The sequence below is a fragment of the Carassius gibelio genome, chromosome B5, assembly GCF_023724105.1.
Source record: "Carassius gibelio isolate Cgi1373 ecotype wild population from Czech Republic chromosome B5, carGib1.2-hapl.c, whole genome shotgun sequence".
Taxonomy (NCBI): Eukaryota; Metazoa; Chordata; class Actinopteri; order Cypriniformes; family Cyprinidae; genus Carassius; species Carassius gibelio.
In genome coordinates, this window is record NC_068400.1 from 33,020,138 (window position 1) to 33,043,829 (window position 23,692).

General features: G+C 36.4%; 1 protein-coding gene across 1 annotated transcript in view; it reads right to left on the reverse strand.

Annotated features, from left to right (window-relative positions):
- The window catches only part of lamc3 (laminin, gamma 3), a 78,826-nt gene that overhangs the window by 4,980 nt on the left and 50,154 nt on the right, over nucleotides 1-23,692 (reverse strand). The window contains exons 10-22 of the mRNA XM_052557333.1: nucleotides 20,618-20,816; nucleotides 19,117-19,220; nucleotides 15,156-15,383; nucleotides 5,876-6,064; nucleotides 5,407-5,658; nucleotides 4,758-4,911; nucleotides 4,531-4,673; nucleotides 3,430-3,608; nucleotides 2,826-3,018; nucleotides 1,669-1,910; nucleotides 1,482-1,558; nucleotides 1,265-1,399; nucleotides 910-1,150 (exon numbers count right to left, since the gene is read on the reverse strand). Coding sequence (XP_052413293.1) covers nucleotides 910-1,150; nucleotides 1,265-1,399; nucleotides 1,482-1,558; nucleotides 1,669-1,910; nucleotides 2,826-3,018; nucleotides 3,430-3,608; nucleotides 4,531-4,673; nucleotides 4,758-4,911; nucleotides 5,407-5,658; nucleotides 5,876-6,064; nucleotides 15,156-15,383; nucleotides 19,117-19,220; nucleotides 20,618-20,816 — 2,336 coding nt within the window. The remainder of the gene's footprint in view (nucleotides 1-909; nucleotides 1,151-1,264; nucleotides 1,400-1,481; nucleotides 1,559-1,668; nucleotides 1,911-2,825; nucleotides 3,019-3,429; nucleotides 3,609-4,530; nucleotides 4,674-4,757; nucleotides 4,912-5,406; nucleotides 5,659-5,875; nucleotides 6,065-15,155; nucleotides 15,384-19,116; nucleotides 19,221-20,617; nucleotides 20,817-23,692) is intronic.

A 23,692-nucleotide genomic window follows, 5' to 3' on the forward strand; every position in this document is an offset into this window, starting at 1 on the left:
GTTACCAAACAAATGAGATCAGTATCAACAAAATTAATATTTGCAGACTTGCATCTGAAGTGGCATTTAGATGTATTTGCACACTGTTTAATGCAGCTCAGAGGGACATGGGGTGCTTTAACCTGCACTTACAAATAAATAATGTTTTGATATTTTAAACATAAAACATTGAATACTGATATTTGAAATTATAAAAAAAATGAAAAGATACTTTAAATGTGAAACTAAGTCCACCAGTAGATGGCAGCAAGTCACTGTTAATAAGTGAATCATTGCAACTCAACCGAATCATTATAATCAAAATGTATACATTTTCTGCCCCATATCTTGAATTCTATTATCACTCTTAATGCATTTTAATAGACTGAATCATGCAGTGAAAGAACACACACCAAATACACATGTGCACCGTTTAACCCACTAGACTTCATCACGCAATGCATGTATGCGATCCCTAGGTGTTTTGTTTGGGTTTTGAAAAATACTCAATAATGCCAAAACATTAAAACAATTACGATATTATTGCAGATGATATATAACACACTCCCCTACGTGAGGGTAATTAATGACTGAATTTTGGGTGCACCCTGCATCCCTTTAAAATTATGACCGCTCAATTAGAAATGTTTCTTAGTATAAAGCTTTGCTTACAAAACATATCACTGGACCATAACATAATGTTTATAAAAGCTTCTAAAAATTATTTCTGTTTGTCATGTTGTGGAATAAGTCAACTGATGACACCTAAGCATTTTAACTAGAAAATAATTTATAATTTTGTGTAAATCAACTCTAGACCTATAAGATTTTAGTTAATAAGATTAAAATGCATGCATGTTGATAAAAAAATCAGTGTATTAAAGCATCAATAGTTGAACCACAATGTCCACACATAATGCATGAACAAACCTCATCCTTGGTTGCTGTGACATTTGTTTGAATAAGCATCTGTGAGGAAGACGTTATATTGGACTCCTGTGCTGCGAGGGTGAAATTGCCATCCATTCTGCGTAGTTCAGATACTGAAGAGGTGATGTTCTCTAAGACGGCAGCTATCTCAGAGTTGTGCCTCTGAAGTGACAGGTGTGTCACTAAAGTCTCATTAACCTCAAGCGTCAGATTCTCCTTCAACTGCTGCATCTTCTCCAGGCTTTCAGACAAAAACAGATAGACAGCGGCATTTAAAATGAGTTATTAAAGACCAATACCCAGGGAACCCCAAAAAGTGCTTGATGAATACAGTAACAAACATAATGTAACTCACTTCTCTGTAAGATCCTGTACATATGACTCTGTGGAGTTGTCTTCTAGTAAAGTTATCAGCTGTGAATAGGTTCTGTTAGCCATTTTAAAGGCATCTCCTGCTATCTGCTCTATACGAGCTGCCATGTCTGTGTGACTGTTAAAAGAAAACATTGTTTGCAGAAGTCACATCTAAAACTTGAACTGACATTTGTAGTACATTCAGTATTTCTGCTAACCTTTTCACTAGCAACTCAGACTCATTCACTATGGCGTTCCATTTGTTTGGTTCTTTAGGGATTACAGATGGGATGACCTGAGAATAAGATGTTTGAAGAGATGCAGAGAGACACAAAAGCCTTCATTAAGACACGTTCTCTAGCCAGATGGATTAGACATTCATTTAATTGATCTGTGCAGACTCACCATGTTGTTAAGGTCAAGAGTCATCTTCTGAAGCTGGTCTTGCATTTTCAGAGTAACAGATAAAGTGTCACCAAGCTCTTGACACTCATGCTCACCCTTCAGAGTCTTTTCTTCCTCTGTAACTTCTCTGCTGTCTGTTAAGTTGCAGTTCAGTGCCGATGCAATGCTACGCAGCTGCAGCTGTAAGGTCTGGGCAGATGTTTCTAGCTGTGAGAACTGTTTAATGAAATCCTCGCGAGCCTCTGCATCAAAGAAGGAACATCAGTGAAGCATCAGTAGGGAGTTTCCAACAAAACGCTTGTCACTTGCAGAAACAACAAAGCTGAATGGAGCAACAATATGTTCTACATTAGTCTTAAACTGTGATAAATTGAAAAGTGACTGTATAAACCATCCTAAACACATTTTCTTTTCTTAGCATATAATATAATATACTTCAAAAGTTTATTTCATGCTCACCCAGACTACAATTTCACAGCCTTATTTTTTGTAAAATTATTAATGTCTTTACTGTAATTTTTGATCAAATTAATGAGTCCTTGCTGAATAAAACTATTAATTTCTTAAAAAAAAAAAAAGAAAAAAAGAATATATATATATATATATATATACATACAAACTTTTTGAAAGTGTTATTACAGTTATATTGTCAATCCAATTTCTGGGTGTTTCAAACTGATTTTTTGGTCAACAGGATGACACTGATAGAAAATATTTTGTGATAAAATTTTAAATAAAATTTTTTATTTTTCATAAACCAGTTTCAAGTGAAAAGTAGATATTTGGTGTAATAGCATTATGACAGTGTCCATATTAACAATATATAAATAACTACATAAGCACCATTAATTACACATTAAATGCTTCTTATTTATATTGAGTTACTACAATATAATGGTGCTTTAATGTAAAAAAAATAAGAATAATTTGCTTTTAAAGGGCATTATTATTTATTTTATTAATATTTTATCTAATTAATCTGCCTTCCATGCAGTAAACATAAATGTGCTGGACATTGAATATATTATGTATTGTATTACAAAATATGTTGTAATATAATATACTATTGTATAATATTTGATGACCCCTGGCACGTTGCCATTTAATATGTGTTTACTAAAAACAGCTTGTTTGTGAATTGGTTAAGGACTTTTCACCTTGAATAGCTAGGAGGTCTTCCAGGGCATTGGGCAGATAGTCTTCAACTTGGTCCTTCTGTATGTGATTGTCCAGGCCGTTATGTTGGTGTCTGTGCTGCTGTCGCCCACGATAATGCCGACTGTATTTATTGCAGTCATATCTGCTAAGCAGCTTCTCCAACTCCTGGAGCCTGTCCTTCAGTTTACTGGCCTGTACACATAACAAAGTGAAAAAATCATTAACAAAACCCATGAGAAGAAAATGATGAGACAATGTGTGAATGTAGTCATATTTAAAAACAGAAAAATCAAAGCACTCAATTACAGCAGTAGACGTAGCTTTGATTATTAAAAATATCCATCACACCTTATTAGCTTGAGCCCCACTGAGCTTGCACTATCATTTAAAGGGCAGATCTAGAACCAGTCTGCAATTACCACCCATTCATGCTCATTACGAAAAACCCAAAAGATCTGAGCATCTAAGCAAAGGACCTTAGTGAGTGGGTGAGATAGCACTTAACTGTGAACCTTTTAATTTGTTGAGCAACCATTCCATAAAAAATATCATTTTTCATGCTTCATCGTCATCTCTCTTTCTCATGAACTGAGGAAGGCCCACCTGGTCTCTGATGAGACTGTAGCACACAGGACACTCCTCACATTGGTGGGTCAGGCGATTCTGATAGTAGTTCAATTCACACTTGTCACACTTATATCCAACAAACCCATGGCGACAAGAACAGGTCCCATTGTCATGACACTGCATCGAGGACGAGCCCATGGGGTCACAATTACATGCTATAGGTGGGAGATTGAGAAAGAGAAACAATGAGTCTCCAGCACTTGAAAAAGGTACGTGAGGGACACAATGGACAAAGTTATGTATAATCTTAAAGGGATAGTTCACCAAAAACACATTTTCAGTCATTACTCACTTTCAAATCGTTCTAAATCTGTAAGAAACACAAATTAAGATATTTTTTATCAAATCCGAGAGCTTTCTGACCCTAGACAGCAAAATGTAGTAAGGACATCACTAAAATAGTCCATGTGTCATCAGTGTTTCAACCATAACTTTATGAATCTATGAGAATACTTTTTGCGTGCCAAGAAAACAAAAATATGGACTTTATTCAACAATTCTTCTCTTCTTGTTAAATAAAGTTGTTATTTTTGTTTTCTTTGCACATAAAAATTTCATAACATTACGGTTGAACCACATTGACTATTTTAATGAAGTCATTACTACGTTTCTGGGCCTTAACCATGGTAGTTCCATTCGCTCTACGGAGAGTTAGAAAGCTCTTAGATTTCATCAAAAATATCTTAATGTGTCTTACAGGTTTGGAACTCCATGAAGGTGAGTAGTTAAAGACAAAATGTTCATATTATGAAAGAATTATCTCTTTATGTTTAAAAATAAATTCAATTGTGTTATAACACTCCCTGGAGTTTATTTAGCTGAATTCACAATAATTTATTGATTAACAGAGTATCATTGACAAATATAATTTGATTATTAAATATTTGTATTTTTAATTTGTTAATAATAATAAAAAAAATAACAACTTATAAGTCCCATTAGAAAAATAAACATTAAACATTAAAATATTAATATTAAACCATTTTAAAGATGCAAATCTTTGTTTCAGGGCAAATCTGACTTGTCCATGTCAACCACATATGTCCAGTGTCTGGTTCTGATTATTGATTTCAATACCTCTGCAGCCTCTAGAGGAGAAACCAAAGAATCCCATTCGACAAGTGTCACATGACAGCCCCTCTACACCTGTTCGACACATGCACTGTCCTGTGATTGGATGACATGCTGAAGAAGAGGAGCCAATGGGGTTGCAGTTACACCTATAGAAGAGAAGAAAAGAGTATAGAATTTATGCAGTTTAATTTATAGGCTGATATAGTGACAGACATACTGACAGATCTTACATCTCACAGCCCAAGCCTGGCTGCAGGTTGAAATAACCAGTTTCGCACTGTCCACAGTCTCTCCCTGTCACATGACTCAGGCAAACACAGTTTCCTGTATCCGGGTGGCAGTCATTCGGTGATCCTGATGTCCCGGCCACGTTACAGGCACAAGCTTAGAAACAGAAATTCATAAATTCTCAATGCAAAAAACCCAGAAAGTTAAGTTTCCCGAGTTACAAAGAATTTCACAAAAAAATCTTCTCAGCCACATGATCGCAAATGATGTATAGCTCATCCACAAAATGCTTTTTAATGTCTACATTCTAATGAGGCATGCAACAAAGCAACATCTCGAACAAGGACAAAATGCTTAATGCTGCCAAGCTTCTCAAAAACAATTTAATCAAAGTTTTGAAGTCTCAAAGCATCAACGACTTTCCATTGACTATGGTTTTTATACTCAGCTAATGATATTTTCTGTCTCTTACTCATTTGCATTTACATATCTGTAGTATATTAAGCCATTTTCTTTTGGCTGGTTTCCACAATGTATGTGATTTTACATTTTACTGTCCTTAAGAGGATAAGGCAGGTGACTATATACCCTTTATATGCCCCTCAAATGTCTTAATTTTATGCCACATTCATTGTTTTAAATGATACTCACGTTTGCACTTTCGCTCTGGATTGAGTTCATTGGCCAAAGCGTTGCCGTAGTAACCTGATCTGCATTTTTCACAATGGTCCCCAGTCGTATGTCCCAGGCATTTCAGACAGCGTCCAGTCATGTGATCGCACACACCCACTGCATTGGGATCCACGTTCCCATTACACTCGCACCTCACACACGGTTGCACTTCGCCTCCCCAACCCAAAGGGTTGCCATAGAAACCATCTTCACATAATTCACACCGTACACCTGGGAATCCATTAAAATCCATTAACACAATCTACTTTCTTTTTATTATCACCCTTTGTGCTTGTGCTTCGGATGCAAGTGTCTGCTAAATGGCTAAATGTATATTTATTTACAGTGTGTGCATAATGTATTTTAACTACTAATCTTTTTGCATATTAATGCTGAACTGAGCTGAGCTGAATTATGTAAATTTGCACAGAAACTGACTGCAACTGACCCCTTTGGCCTGTTGGACAGTTGGTACAAACCACGTCCCCTGTCTCTGGCACCTGGACACAGGTGGTGTGATCTGGACAAGGACAGGGTAAGCAGTCGCCTGCGCTGCCAGTCAGTGCATTGCCATAGTAACCATTTTCACAAAGCTCACAATAAGGACCTGTCGTGAAGTCTCTGCAGTCACATTCACCTGCAATAAAACACACACACACACACAGAAAGAAAGGACACATGCACAAGAACAAAAATATTAGGAGTGGGTTTTGGCACAAATTTCATGATTCGATTGAATATCGATTAGGCCTATTTTGTATATATCTTTTACAGGACATGGCATATTTTCTCAAGGAAAAACAAATCACTCAACTAATGCTGTAAAATACACATGAGAGTCGATTGGTACTACATTATTATAATATTGAAGGTTACAATGAACTGATTTGCATACAAACTAGTGCTGGGCAACGATTACATTTTTTGAAAACCATGATTAATCGCATGATTGTCTGCGATTAATCGCATTGCTATACACAAAACCAGCAATGCATTCAACAGCAGTGTATTGTGCACTTTATTCATTTAAAAATACTGCTATATGAACAAAAAAGCAATAACACTTGGTTTGCAAACACTTTAAACAAATAAAGTGTTTTTTTTACAGCAGTGTTCCTTTTATGTAGTAGCAGTTAAAATATCTCTTGTAAATCTTAACTTATAACATTAATGTAATTAAATAAAACAAGCTATTTGTCACAGCCAGGACATTAGCGTTTTTATAGAAAATATATTATAGTTTGTTATAGAAAAACAAGTTATGTTCAGAGTCCAGAGCCTCGATCATAACATTATAATACGGGACAGCACTTGATTGGCGGGTAGAGACTCTTGTGTGTGGGATGCGGGAAAATAATTAGTTTGTGCTCACACTAGGCAAACTTAACCCCCAAAGCCTTGTTCGTTTGACTGGTGTGATCGATCTGTTTAGCAGTCCCTGGCTCTGTTGGAAGAGGTGGGTCAGAGCGCGGTTCAGTTACTGTATATATAGATCAGTGAGTGTGAACGCTAACAGCGCCGGAGTGGAGATCTTCTGATACGTGGTGCACTATTGCGTGAATATTTCTGAGCGGCAAAAGCGATACATGTGTAAAGCAATATAGTGTGAGAGGGCCGTGTGTTACAGCATCCCGTACGACTCAAAATAATAAACCACAAAGCTTACAAAACAATACACTCCACTGTGCTGAGCAAGCGCTTCTCTGCTGTCTTCACGTGCTACCGGAAACTTCCTATTTCCCATTTATGAAGTCGTGATTTCAAGCTCATTGCATTCTTTTCTGTTCTGGTTTGTGAAGCTGATGGTTAGCCTAAACAGTTTGATTGGGAGCAGCCCCCCCTGTGACCCATGATTTGTCTGCAGGCCTATGTGTATTCAGAGCAAGTGAGCAATGGACTTTCATAATAATAATAATAAAAAACTGCGTTAACGCGCGATAAAATAATTATCGCCGTTAATCAATTAATGCTAATAACGCGTTATTTTGCCCAGCCCTAATACAAACATGTTTATGTTTATTTCATGCTGTAGCCGACATTGAAGCAATAGAGATCCGTTCAGAAGAGTTTTGCACTGCCACTTATCTTGAACTGAGGCGCTACAGCGATCTATCTCTCAACATTAAACAGCGCCAAAATGGCAGTTTTTATTTGAATATTGTAATAAAATTGACAGAATTTGAAATATGTTGAATTTGTTTCACATCAAAAGTATCAAAACACAAAGTTTATTGCAATTTCTGTATAATGTGTTCCTTTCATGAACTGAAAATAATCGACTAATCGATTCTTGGGAGTTAAGAATCATTATAGTTTCGTAAAAAGGAGAATCGATTAAAATCGAGAAATCAATATTTTTTTACCAAGCCCTATTTTTTTTTTAAGTGCATATATTGTGAAAAGAAATGATTTAGGAGACATACATGAAGTCAGACAGTCTAAGACAATCATCAGATCCACTGAACCTGAAAATCGCTGGGCTCCATTTGGATTCTGCACACATGCCCTGAAAGTTTCATTTCACCGAAATTAAAAACAAGTAGAGATATACTACAAAATACATAAAAGAAGAATGTACATTACATAAATAAATTAAAAAAGAAATACAAATGTTTACAAATACTAAACAAATACGATAATATATATTTGTCACGTTTAGGTGTGTATACCTATATATAGACACGCATCCCTCATCTGTGTTTTAGTTGAAAAAGTGCACTACCCTTCTGAAACAGCAGATGGCAATACACTATTACATTAAACGTGTGAGTGAAAACGAGACAAAGTAGCCTATGTGATCTGACTAGTCGCTAACTACGCACTACGCAGCTCGAAGCTAACAGACTGTTCAAATGCATCTATCTTCAAAAGCTTATCGATTATTTCTAATTCAGTGTTAAGAACTTAATTCAAAGATAATTAATTCTCTTTACCAACAAGAACATACAATCTCTAGGTGTGTATTTCTGTCTCAGATTATTAGGAAAAGCTCTGCTATAAGAGGGCTAAACAGCATTATGAGATTTAATTCCTGTCCATCAACTTTGATATATAATACATAAGCACATTCATGATTAAAAAACATGTTTCCTGACCTGTGTATGTATGAAATACGTACGGCACACGAGATGAATAGTCAAGCAGCTTCATTAAGGACAAGTATAAGTCAGAAAGATCCAATAAAATAATTGCACAAATAGCACACACACTAACATTCTAAATACATTTCAGTGAAAAGCTCACTCCACTTCACACCTATCAATCCGATAATCACGTCCTTAACATTAAAGGATAAAGACTTTGCACTCCTGCTGTCCCTCAAATGCACTAAATGCCACCGAGAGGATTTGCAAGGTTAACACTAATAGATTTAATAAGGTTTCTCTGAGAGAGATAGCGGAGTGACTGAGAGAATAAAGAGAAAGGCAGAGAAAAGTATTGGGTATGGGTAAGAATGCATGGAAATTATTTTAATAATTTATGAAATAATTATTTATTGTATTCTAGCTGATAACAGACAATTACATGACTGGAAAACATACCTCCACAAATATAACAAAGAATAATGTTATTGTGCTATATTTGTGAATAAAGCATAAAAATATAGTAGATATTCAGTCCCCGCACCACTATCCAGGAAGACATGATGTTTCCTTATAAGCCAGAGTACTTACTATCTCTAGTCTGGAAGACTTTGGGATTTCGAAGATTTTGACCAGCGTTCCAAATCGGAGGTAGAGAAAGAAAGAGAAAGCAAGCAAGAGATTGAGAGGAACAGACAGATGGACAGAGAGAGATCAATGTGATAACTTCAAATGAAAAGCACCTATAGTTCATAAAGAAGTCTGGAGTCTTTTAAGAAAAGACTGTAGGGGCGTCTGTTTTTTTTTTTTTTTGTCTGATTTTATAAGCAGCTGGATTCGGCCGTGGTCCTCTTCCTCTGTTTATTTGTTCTGCTGAATTCAATTTAGGAGGCATTTTATTTTCAGTCTCTGGGAGGTCTGGAAACATGGTGCAAGCACAGACATATGTGTCTGTGTCGGTCTGGCCTGGAGGAAACAAATTTAACTCTAAAAGTTGTACTGAAAGAACCACCGCCCCATATATCACTTCACTGAGATAATCCTCAACTCTCACAAAGATCAATACCACTCTCCTGCACAACAAAACAGAGGACTGCAACACCACATAATGCAGAGCAAAAACATTTGGACCTTAAAGTACAACAAAACAAAGCAAATTTGGGTCTTTTTATGGCGTCAGAAGACAGAATAGAGTACAGAAGCCACATGGACCACATTTTCAGGGGCTTTTTGCAATTTGAAAGCTTTATTCTCCATTTATTGTAACTGTGTGGAAAGGATAATGTCTTTTTATGTAAGAGAGCACATGAGGGTTAGAAATTATTATTTTTTTTATTTTTTTTGAGTGAACAAAATGTATGGGTTCTCAAACACCGAATTCAAGGTCATGATGTGAGACAACATTAAATATTTTGTCGGTGACCCGTTTTATTTCACTTCACTGCCCCAGTGATGTTGCAATCCAAAAGCAACAGGTGACATAGAAAATTTGGACCAGATTCATTTGAATCATAACTGAAGGCTTGAAGATGATGGATGACATTTCTGTCAGCATTGCAGCCGCTGATGAGAATGAGTGCAATCCAGCTGAAATGATTAATCTCAGGATGTTTTTCAGCATGAATAGCCAGTTACACCTGGTCACAAAGGTATGAAGAGACAGACAGAAAGGAGAATGGGAAGGTGAGAGAGGTTACATTTAATTCTGTTTGAGTGTAAAAGAAATGCTGGCTACCATCTGTGTGTCGGCCTCGGCGGATGTTAAAGTTGCCCTTAGGATAATATGAGACAGATGTGGCAGCTATTGACTGGCAGGTGCCACACACACACACACACACACACACACAGAAACAACCACTTCCCTGTGTGCAGATCAAAAGCTGCTGGCGTGGAAGTTGCGTTCATTTGCATTCTGAAACAAAGTCTCTTTATTCCCTAAAACTGCTTGACGACTCGCTGTGATATCAGATCAACATTCTCTCACAGAGTTTGATTTATATTTAATGGTTAAACAATCAAGATTAATCAAGTTAATTTTACATGCTGTCCAACTAATGGTCACAAAAGAGGCCAGGTTCATTTTGCATTCAAATCAGAATTCTACATATTCACAGACTCATCTGTGCTATGCAAAACAGGACGAAGCAGAGGTCTGCTGGGATTATCATATCAATGTCTTTACTTGAAATCTCGCATCTCTTCAGGCAAGTTTATTCCTAGTGCCTGACATTTGTACCTTTCCTCTTTTTGAATTATTCACTGCTTTAGCGTGGCTAAATGTCAGCACCTCCACATGGGCTCTTCCTGACTCTTCGAGAGGGGTGAAAGAATGAGAGTAAAATAAAGACATCCCTCTCTTTCCAAAAAACAGAGGCTTGAAAAGGACCCATCCCTGCAGCTGTCCTTTGGAAAAGGGCGCTCTTGACCTCCGCTAGCTGCCAGACTACATCCGTCATAAGAAGGTTTCGCTTGTTAGAATATTCATTACAGGTTGGTCTACATTAAATAGCTAATTAGACTGTAGCATTTTCATTTATGAGGCTCCAGATGGTTAGCCAAACACTTTTTATGTTGCACTGGCATCAGATAGAATAAATCTTTGGACTCAATTACAGCAAAAATATTTATTTAAGAGTTTGTATGTATCTTTATTTATGCTTTGTTTAACTATAGAATTTTGTTCAAAAGACTGTTGTCGAACTTTTGAATTTCTTCTTCAAATAAATTATTTTATTCTTCTATAATAAGGCATTTTTCTTGAGCAGTAAATTAGCATATTAGAATAATTTCTGAGGGTTCATGTGATGAGTCTGTAATAATGACCTCTGAAAATTTGGCTTTGCCAATACAGGAATAAATTACATTTTCAAATATATTCAAATAAAAGACAGCTATTTTAATTACATTTCTGTATTTTTAAACAAATGTACGCAGCTTTGGTGAGCCTGAAAAACGAAGGAATATGTAGCAGTCTAGAAAAAAAATGAAATGAATTTTTAATAAATAAATAATTAATGTATTGTGTACCATGCACAAGGTGTACTGGCAAACGGACATCAAAAGCTTCAGAATGATTTTACTCACGGATGCTCAATTCTAAAAGATTGAAAGCTGAGTCTTTTCATTCAGTCTTTGAATTGAAGATATGTTTTCACAACTCTGAAAATTAGACAGCCGATCATTTATGACAAAGACAGACAGATGTCTTTTCTCACTACAAAAAATCTTCCATGTATTTTCCCTACTCCTTTCATTATCTTTTTCATATCCTTTATAAGGCCGGCTTCACTGTAGGAACAATGATGATGATAGCAACAATAATACAAGAATGTGAGAATATATTTAAGTCTGAGGTGACCATTTAGTTCTCTTTAGGCAAGCTCGTGCTGTTTTCTTCTTTATTTGCTGGTTTTAATTAAGTAAATATTACAGACAAACATACTAAGCAGATTAATGTTTTTTTTTTATTTTTATGTGCTGTTATCCGCTATAAAATTATTAATTGTTTTTTCTATATTTACTGATCCAAATCAAATGCACATCTCTTTTGCAAAGGGTGAAGAGAGAAAGAAAGTGAGAGGAAGAGAGAATGAAAATGACACAACGGCGCAAGGTGAGATATGAATGCTCTCGCACTTTCTGTGAATGTAGCAGTTAATGTAAATACATTTATATGAAAACCCACATCCTCAGCAAACTCCTCTTCTTCTGCATCTCTCTCTAGTCTTTCCCTGATTCTTCCAAGACAAATACAAGCCTTCTCAGCCTAATTTTATGGATGGGGACCCTTAAATTAACATGCTTGGGAGAAGTACTCAAGAAAGAGACCAGAAAACACACACGCACGCACGCTCGCAAAATATGTATGCATCCGCATAACATATGCTTGACTTCATTAGCCCTCCAGCACATCTCTGTGCCACCGTTCCATTTTTTCCGCTGCAAATATTAACTTTTTTTCAATCTGTTGTATTGCTCGCAAGAAAATAGAAATGACACGCACAGGCAGACTTGAAATAAATCACAATTACGAAGCAATACTGGATCCAGCTCGGAGAGGTGAGCTTCCCTCCCCTCTTATCTCTGACCAAACAAACAACACCTGTGCTGAGTGACAAGACTAATAACCAATTAACACCCAATTACAACCATATTACATTACCGGGAGAAACACCCTCTTGTTCGGAAATAATAAATCAAAGGGGTGTGGCCCATCAGTGCACAGACCCTTCCTGAAGTGGAAATGAGATTGAATTAATGCTCATCAAAGGACTAACAAAATATAATTACGCTTACGAATGCGAAACGAGATTAAAACACACTTTGGTTTTTGGTGTGAAGAAAAATGAAGAGTGACGTATGCATATGCTAATGAAAAGCGTGCTGGTTTTCAGCAGGGACCTTGCAGGCCTAGTTCTATTTACGAACCTGGAAAATATTTAAGCAGCTAAATGGCAATGAACAGCACCCGCTGTGACTTAGGCGAAATCTGCTTTGAAGTTAAACAGGTTCATAAATAAATAAAAGGAGCGGGCTCCTCCTTTTCTCCGGGGAGGTGAAGATTTCCTGTGCATACACTCGTTCGATCTTGAGCTTCTTTTGCTTTGATTCCCTCTTTCCTCCTTCCTTCAATTCCCTCCCTCTTTCTCGCAAACATGTGAATCGTTTGCTCTCGTTTGTCCTTTTGCCTACCCCGAGTGGTAGATAAAGTCATGTCTGACATTAATTTGTAATGTTAAAGACTTGTACCAAACTAATTACACATTATGCTCATAATAAAAATGATGGAGGTTTAATTTGCCGCATATTAAAAGAGTGAAATTACTCATCAGTGTGAAAGAGAAACAGTCAGAGTGGGCAAGAGAGAAAGAGAGGAGGATGAACGCTCAAATCCATGCCAGGAGTCATCGCTGAAAACAGACAAACACAAACAAACACTCTTTGTCGTGCAATCGACATTACAATTAATTAGCCCCTGGCTGGCTCGCCGGTCTAATAGAGGAGAGAGGAACGAGTGTGAACTCTATCAACCTTGTACAGAAAGACAGCCTGCCATTCTAGCTGCTAATGGGGTCACGGAAAGAACAAGAGGAGGAATGAAAAAGTGAGAGTGGAACAAGGAAAAGCAGCTCAGTAAATGACAGGAACAAGAAGAGGAACATTTGAGTGATTGTGTTGGAGGTATAAAAACGTATTTGGAAGCCTACAGTCAGAAAGAGTATAAGCAGACCATGGACAAATTGAGAAACTGCAGCATTCAATATGGCAGCTGTAGAAATAGAACTTCTATCTTTTAGATAAAAAGAGCAAATGGGCTTTGGATAGTGGCTTCTTTTAATCTAGAAGAAATAGGAACTGTACTTTTAGGCGAAGACATTGTCTGAAAGAAATTCATCTTTCTGTTCTGCAGTGTAGCTCTTAATTAGTAAAAATACATTCAAAAACGTATATACAGTTTTAAATAATTACCATTTAAAATAATTCTACGGTAATTCTAAAATGATATATACCACTCAAAAGTCTGGGGTAAGTTTTTTTTTTCTTTTGGATTGATTGATTGTTGGAAAGACCTTTACCAAGATGCATTAAACTGCAGGAAAGACTTTTAGAATGTAATTATAAACAAGAGATTTCTATTTCAAATAACTGCTGTTTATTTCAGCCCACTATTCATAAAAAAATCTTTAAAAGGTATTAAATATTAAGCACCACAGCACGACATTGATAATAATATGACATGTTTCCGGAAAACCAAATAAACATTTAGATGATTCTAATCATTTTACACAAAAAAAAAATGGAGTAATGGCAGCTGCAAATTCAGCTTTGCCATCCCTGGAATGAATTGCTTTTAAAAATATATTATAATATGCTCTGATTGCAAAGCACATTTTCAGCAGCCATTACGCCATTCTACTAAGAAAACCATGTGCTATATAATCCTTAAGAAATCCTTCTAATGTGCTGATTTGGTATTCAAGAGACTTTTCTTTTTATTAGCACAGTTGAAAATGGTTGTGCTGCCTAATGAACTGTGGAAATGGTAGTACCAAGTCTATTTCAGTTGTTAAAGAAGTGAATATACTTGCATTTCTTTCAAGTCAATGTACAATGTCACTTTTGAAATTTCAGTTTTCATAAATGGCCCAACACAAACACATTCTTCCAGTCTTTCTATTGTTCTTTTGAGAGATGAAGGCTATTCTGTACACAAGAACAAAAGAACAAAGCAAGCAGTATCTAACCACCACATGGGAAAGAAGTAGACAGCCCAGATTCACAACAAAATTAGGAGCACATAAGAGTCTGCAGTTTGAGAAAGAGACCCCTCACTGATGCTTAGCTGGAAGCTACGTTGAACAGCACACGCTAAACACCAGCTTTATTTGCAGTAGTCTAGAGAAGATGCTGAGATGCTGCTGGCCTTTCAAAAGAGCCCAAAGACAAAGCCACATCTGACACTTGCATGATTAACTATCAGAGATGCATGGGTGTATCCCAAAATTTTGAAGATCACTGTATCTATATGGAAAAATAAACATTACTATGGTGGGGAAACAGTATATGTTGCATCACCGGATGACACCCTGCATTAAAAAGTTGAGACTGCATGCAAACAAACCAACAAACAAACACACTCCCAACCTGTCTCAGGATGGCAGGTCCCATGTTGATTGCAGTTGCAAGGTACACAAGGGGAGAGGGGTCCACCATTAGGGGTTTCCCTGGTGAATCCAGGAGCACAGTGTTCACAGAACTGCCCAGTGAATCCTCTGGGACAACTACACTCCTCCACCCATGAAGCATGTGGAACCATATTGTAGTTTGTCCGGACTGCAGATTCAAGGCTTACCCTGGAGAGCTGGGAGGTGTCTGTAAACAAGAAAAGATGTATCATGTACAACAATTGTGCAACCTACTACTAATTATACAATAAATATATAAATAATAAAAATACACATTTTTGTTGAGTCTTTTAAAATACATACATACATACATGCATACACACATACATATATAATCAATCAATAAATGGGGTGGAAAGAAATGGCATAACAGTAAATAAATGTAAGATGCTGTGTGACAGAAAAACAAGGTTTTTTTAGAGTAGGAAACATCATGTGCTGACTAAGAAAAGTCAAGTGCCTATTCAAACAGTTTTGTTTTTTTTCAGCAGGATTCAGCAGTTCTGATGGATTTGGAAGGAGCATTCCACCACGAATCTACACTGAATGTGAAATCACTGTGTCCCGTCCCACTTATAATTGCCCTCACGATGTAGCTTAGCTAGCCTGCCTGCTAAAGCTCCCCACTGCCTTTCTCTCACCTTTGCTTACACACAGACAGACATCAGGACCACTGGGTGCAAGCAGATAGAAACTTTGATCACCATATGAATAAATGAACAAGGAATGAATTAATCAATAAGGGCTGAGTGGGGAGAGGTGGAACATGGTGAAGGTGAGTGGGTCTTTGTTTCTCTCAGGGATCCATACTGCCTCATAAATAGTGATAGAGGGAGACTTTACACAGATCAAATTTCTCTCTCACCTCAACTCTCTCTTCCTCCAGGGTCTCTGTGTCCTATCGTCTCAACTTCTCACCTTTCATATCAGGACATGGCCAGGAAAACTAATGATTGCATGTGCTTTTGAGAGATACCGGCATTTGTGTGTGTGCGGCCGTATACAGACAAACTGATTATCATGTGCACATTGTAGCAGAAGAGGAGAGCGGTTCAAACATATGCACAAATTTCAGTGCAGCAGTTTCCAAGAACCAATGAAAGAACCTGTCAGTGCAAGACGTGGTAGAGAAATAATTATGCTCTTTGGTAAGATGTAGTTTTCTTCCTTTGACGAAGAAAACAGACGAGAGACAAAGTGTGTGTGAGAGAAGATATATACTCCCACGTAGCTTCATGTACAGTATTTGTAAGTGCAGCTTGGCAGGGATGCTCAGAGTTTAGGCTCCTCTTACAGGCATTTTGTCTTTTTGTTAAAGCTCCTTACTATCTCCTGAATGAAGATGTACAATAAATGCAAGTGTTAAAAGCATCTACGAAAAGAAAAAGCTTCTGGTTAGCAGAAAACACTGCCAAGTAAAATTGCCATATGTTGATGCCAGACACACACACGGATGTCATGACTGAAACCACAATTGTTTTCTGATGTTTATTCATGTTGTTCACACATTTATAATAATGGAAAAATACTTGATCGTAAGCCATGTGGTCTCGGTGCAAACGTTTCAGTCTGCCATGGAAACTGAATTACCTTCCTCCGAAAACACAAAGCAAAACCAGTTTTAAACAATTCATACAGACTGTCTATAATATAACCCTGTTTTCACCTGGTGTTGAGATGTTATTTATTTATTTTTTTTTTTTAAGTTGTCTGTGCTAAATACAGAGGAGAATGTTGTATTAATTGCTCTATGTGTGTATACCGCCATCTGTTGTGGTCTGCCCTGAAAATAAACTTTAAAATATCTAACTCATTTATTATATCTGTCTTCCTTTTTTGTGTGATATTTGTATATGTATGTATGTACATATGTAAAGTGCCTTGAAAAGCTAGGCTTTATATTGAAATAGAGATTTGTTATTATTATTGCAAAAAATATATAATTATTATTATTGATAATAAATATAAATAATCATTTGTTCTTCCCATTGCTTTTCATTATCTACCTGTTAAAATTATATATATATATATATATATATATATATATATATATATATATATATATATATATATATATATATATATATTTACCTATGTAAACTAAAAGAGAAAATAAAAGATTTATAATAACATTTATTTATTTACTTAAAGGGGTGGTTGACTGTTTATGGGGTGCAGTCTAACATGTTAATTATTTGTAAAAAAAAAAATTTTTTTTTTTGCATTTTTTTTCTTCACATAATTTACACTTATTCTACACCGCACTGTCTCTTCTCTGATAAATGCTCTGATGCTCCTGATTTTATGATGCCCCTCCCTCACAATTATGCAATGAGCTCAGATTGGTTAGCTGGCCTAGAGTGTTGTGATTCGCTAAACCTCCTAGTGCAGCACAGAAACGTCACGCCCCTCACCTCAGAATATGCTCTGGTTGTATTGTAAACAATGACATCATCAATATCGCTTATCAGTTTGAACTAGATTGAGACCCATAGAACATTAGTGAAGAGGATCACTCAGAACCTGTGCAAGCACGGCTCTTACAGGACATTTCAGAAAGTTATGTTTTTTTGTTTGTTGTTGTCTCATACTTTTAGATACACTGTTATTTATAAATGCTACTGCTTATGTTAGTTTCTAACATATTGCTTTATCCTGGTTAAAGCTTTAATAGAGCATAATACATGATTGTGTAATAGCATTTTTGTAAAGTAATTGTTTGTATTTTGTAACAGTAAGAAGTGTTTGCTAGCAAGTATTTCACAACCGCGTGTGTCCATGTTTAACACTTCTCGTGACTATGTGAAAAATATCTGTCCGTCTATACACATAAAGTGTATAATTGGAACAGGTCATTGTTGGAGCTGAGCTGATGAGCTGAATGAGAGGGAGAGAGAGAGAGAGAGAGAGAGAGATGCAGAGCAGAATGTGACAGGGGGACAGTATTAAGAACCGCTGCTTTAGAACATTGATTTTGAAACTTGTTGATCCATCAGAATCGTTAGAAGACAGAATCCCGATTCATATATATGAATAGGTTTTTTTGTGGAGCTCTAGTTTTGATGGCATGGCAACAACTCTTCCTCTTCTCTATATTGCAGTGCAACATGACTTCGCCCCCTTATTGAAATTTCTGCGTTTGTGACGTCACAAACCCGGGAAGAAGCTCGTTGTAGTCCCTACAAGCTTTTTTTGTAGGCATTGAACTGACATAATTTTAAAAGATTATATCTCTGTTTGCATTGAACTTTCAGCGCTGAAACTTTGCAGATATTGTTTATGCTCGTGGATTTGTCATCGCATGCCGCGCGACATCCAGTGTAGACAGCATCAATGATTAAAATAAGTTCCATTGTATTTTTGTTCAATACACTTACAATATTGCTTTTGGTTAGCTACGTAAGTTGAATTCACTTTCCAGAATAAAAGCTAAATCTTTATTATATTATTTTTTTATGTTAAAAAAATCTATTAAAGGAAAAACAACATACAGTAATTTACAATTAAATAAATTAACTACTGAATTCATGCCAGAATGGGAAACATACACACCTATTATCCATTCAGCTGTATTATATTCCAGTATATGACACTTGCCAACTGGTAAATATAGTGGCACATCACTGCATATATCTCAGTGAGTACAGAAATCATGCCACAATGAAAGGCAAACACTAAACACAATCACAGGCCAGGAACGAACTGAAGGGCAAGACCAAAGTTACAGGCTCCACTAGACTTGACACTAATCGATGGCTGATTACAGTACAGTCCATACTGCCAAGTATCGAATTGAACATTCCCTTGCTATTTTATCAATTTCTATTAGTTTTTGAAGACTGCATTTCTGTCTAATTTCAGAGCATGTCTTTTCCTTATACAGTTGCGCAACACACATACATTCATAAACCATGACTTACAGTTCTGGCCTCCTGCATTGCTGATATGTAGTGCAGTTAGATTGTAAAGCATTCGGAGAAACTCAAATTGGGCAATAGATGGATTAACGCTCTTCTCTGTTAACCTGGAAACCAGAAGCAGAGATAATGGTTAGAAACATGTGACTGTGTCTGCTATAATAACTACAGTAGGGTTTTTCAAAAGAAAACAGTGTTCCTCTGACTTTATTTACGCAAAATTGAGGCTCTTCATTAAGGCACAGTAGGTCTAGTCAATTTAAGCCAATGGAATAAGTTATGAGTGAGTTACAAAATATATTAATTTTCTTGTCACTCTGGTAGGAAAGTGCCTGTCAAAACAACAAATGCAAATGTAAAAAGCCTCCATGAACAGAAAAGCTTCAGGTTAGCAGAAAACACTTCCAAATAAAATATTTTGAAGTATTATTGCACACACACAGATGTCATGACTGAAAACACAATTGTTTTCTGATTCTTGTTTTCTGTTTTTTTCTTATTATTGTTCACACATTTATAATTATATAAAAGATCTATAAAAAAAAAAAAAAAAAAAAAAACACTTGATAAGCCATGTGTTCCCAGTGGGCAAATGTTTCAGTCTGCCATGGAAACTGAAATACCTTCCTTAGAAAACACTGGTCTGTTTCCACCTGGTATTAAGATGCTTAAAAAGAAAAAAAAAAAGTTGTTACTACTATATATAGAGGTGTGAATGGTGTAGTAATTGGTGTAATAACCAGCTTTTTTAGCAGTACTGCAAGAAACAATTTATCTGCTAAATGACTAAATGTAATAAAAAACTCTAGCACTTTCATGAGAACAACTACAATATATTTTTAAATTACTGTAGAAAATTGTTTTTCTACAATTTATATTTTAGAAAGCCCAATCCTATGAAAAATGACATATTTTCATATTTTCATCACAGGTTATATATTTAATCTGAAATGCAATGAACATCCTCATTAGCAACAGTATTCTTATTGAATTTTAACATTATGTGAACCTAGCAGTCTGCAAAAATCTCCTTAAAGAGCATTGCTTGTTTTATTTTTTTGTTTGTCTTTTTTCCCATGTAATAGGTAAAGGACAAGAGCGGCAAATGCAGGTCTATGCAAAACAATACCAAACAACAAACTTTTTGATAAACTTAATTTTTAATGAAGTTCCAGACTGCAACAGTAAGAAATTTGTCCTTTGTTTACTTCATTTTATGGTGGATTCATTTACAAACAAGGCACAATTTTGAAACTAAAAGATGTGTCGACTATATTGGATGCGTCAGTAATGTTGAACCACACAAGTGTGAGTAACTGTTTTTATTAAGTGATCACTGTTGCTTTGTCTATTGTGTGTTAACCAAGCCGTTTAAGTTTAAAATGTTCAAGCCAAATCTGATCTTTGAATCCCTTTTTACCCATGTGCCTTATTTCAGCAATTTATTCACTATCTGCCCACATGTTAGCAAACAGTCGGAAATGATACGCTCACTCACACACACCTGAGAGTGAAAGTGTTGATGGGCGTCTTCTCCAATGAGGAATAAGTCTCCTGTTGTGAGTACACATCAGCAGTAACTGATATTCCGGAGCCCTCCAGCATCACAGTCACACTTCTGGGCAAGAGTTCTTCCAGCTCAGCCGTAAATGACACACTAAGGGTTCGTCCGTAACTTAGCAACCTGTTCCCCAGATATTTATCTGCAATATAAAGATAAAACATTTAACAATTACCCTGCACATTCCAATTTCTATGACCATGGTGTGTTTAAGCAAACATGAGTGTAACATTTATCTGATAGCAACAGCTAGGCTGTAAATTGAGTTAAGTGGCTTGCTCAAGGGCAGTGCAGAATTTTCTGGAACACAAACTCACAACCTGCAGATTACCAGCATATTACACCAGCCACTGAGCTGCAACGGCCAGATTACCAAAGATAAACAATGGCACAATGAAGAGTGTGTGACTGTGAAAGATAACAACTGTAAAAATATAATAGGCAGCCAAAATGTTCAGTTCACAGAAAGAAAGTGGATTTTTCTGCTTTGGAGAAAAAAGACGGTTGTATCTCTCTGATCTTATTGTGTTTGTACATCTCTATATGCAAGAGGGTGTAAGAGGACGAACATAATTGCCACTCATATCTTTCCAGCCTCATTAAAGTGCTTTAACAAGACTTCAAAGAACCCCATGCTGAGCTTCCACAAAAATTAACATGCACGGACACACACACATACATATATACTGTATATATATATATATATATATATATATATATATATATATATATATATATATGCTCATAAACTCATCTCGATTGAATAAGTCTGTAAAATAGAAAAGGCCAGAGTGGATGTTAAGTAGCTGGTACATTTTAAATAGCATCAGCAGTCAAGCTTGCCATTAGCTCTGCTATATTCCTTTTGTAGCAGTAGAATTTTAAATACCAGTAGAGAATGCAGAAGCATACTGAGACGTTTTCTAAATTCAATATTACAGGACTGCTGTTCTTGTACTGTATTTAATATTTAAAAACACTTACACTGAAATGTAAGTTTTTGTCAGTTTGTGTAACTCATGTATGGATTATTGCCTCCAGGGGCGTCAAGTCGAGATGCCTGCAGCCTGCAACAAGGCACTGCAAATGTAAATGTGATATAGCAAACAGCAAGCCAGCACTTAAAAAAAATGGTTAAAATAAACAATCAATTTAAAAATAAAATGCTAACACCCATCCCAAGGGGTGTGTGTGTGTGTGTGTGTGTATACCTTATTCATGCTACATTGTGGGGACCAATATCCCCACAAGGATAGTAAAACCTGAAATTTTTGACATTTAAAAAAATATCAAAAATAGTAAATGATGTTTATCTGAAAGTGTAACAATGCAAACAAGTTTTCTGTAAGGGGTAGGTTTAGGGTTAGGAGGTATAAAAATAGTTTGGTCAGTTTAAATGTAATAGAAGTCTTTGGAAAGTCCCCACAATTCACAGAAACAAACGTGTGTGTGTATGTGTGTGAGAGAGAGTTTTATTTATTATGATGTTTATGATGGCGCGCCTCCAAGCAGCTGGTGCCCCAGGGTCTCGCAGGACTTGGGGCCACTGTATCTGTAGGCATTAATTCTTTACTCCTCGCAGAATTTAATACTTGCTTCAGTCAAAGAACATTTTCCAGAGATGAGTTACACATCTTGGGACATAAAGCGATAGTAATACCTGTAAAAAAAAATTTATAGAATAGGATGGAGAGGGTAAGCCAAGGGAAAGACAGACTTTAAATTTTTTTGCCCAGGCACTAGAATGGCCAGTGGTTACAGTAGAATTGTTTTATTGTTTTGGGACTTTGGGAGAAACACTCACACCTGCTGGCGGTGATTAGATAGAGGTTAGGGATAGAGGTTCAGTAATGTCAACCCTTCCTTTTCTTTTCCTCTCCATACTTTTGTCTTAAAGGAAAACGCCGTTGTTTTTCCATATTCCACTATGTTCTTCCTTCAACAGACGAGTTGATACATACCTCTCCTGTCTCAGTGCGTGTACTCAATCACTGTAGCGAGCAGCGTCACTTTACTAGTGTTTAGCTTAGCACCATTCATTCTTCAGGATCCAAACAGGGATGAATTTAGAAGTCACCACTTTCATGTTTTCCCAATTTAAAGACTGTTACATGAGTAGTTACACGAGTAAGTATGGTAACACAAGATAAAATGTGGCGATTTTCTAAGCAGATAAAAAATTATAACTATAATGTAAGGCGGAAGAGCACTTCACAGCACTTCGACCTCGGCGCAGTGATATCATCATAGAGAGTTTTCAGGAGTGATGATATAACTGCGCCAAGGTCGAATTGAAGTCAACCTCATACATTATAATCATCATTTTTATCCGCTTAGGAAATTGCAACCTTTTATTTTGTGTCACCATACTTATTCATGTAACTACTCATGTAACCGTCTTTGAACAAGGAAAACATGGAAGTGTTTGGTAGCTTCTAAATTCGTCCCTGTTTGGATCCTAAGGAATGAATGGTGCTAAGCTAAATGCTAGCATTGTGGCGCCCCGCACTACATCGATTGAGTGCACACACTGAGAAGGGAGAGGTACGTATCAACTTGAGGGAAGAACATAGTGGAATATGGAAAAAACGCTGGAGTTTTCCTTTAAGGGCCATTGACACATCTTGGCTTTATAAGAAAAAACAAACAAAGAAAAAAAAAACAATAACAATAAATTACATTCTGTGGATCCTTAAACATTGGTTACCCATTTAGGATCTGTAATTTAATGTGTGAAATAACAGAAAATATTAAAAGGTTCCAAAGTTTCAATCAATACACACATTCAAGTAATTTACTTGTCTAATTGTGATGCAGTAATGGAATATGTGGCGACTCATAATTCTTTGCATACTGTCACAAGTCAACACAGAAATCAAAGCAAAATTATTGTTCTTCCTGTTATCTAAAGCACTGGCAGCTCTGTGGGGTCAGATTTCTCATTGGACAATTTATTGGCACCCCTAGGAGTTTCTTGTTCCCATCATCTCTTCACCATTGAACGGAACCCTGAAATAC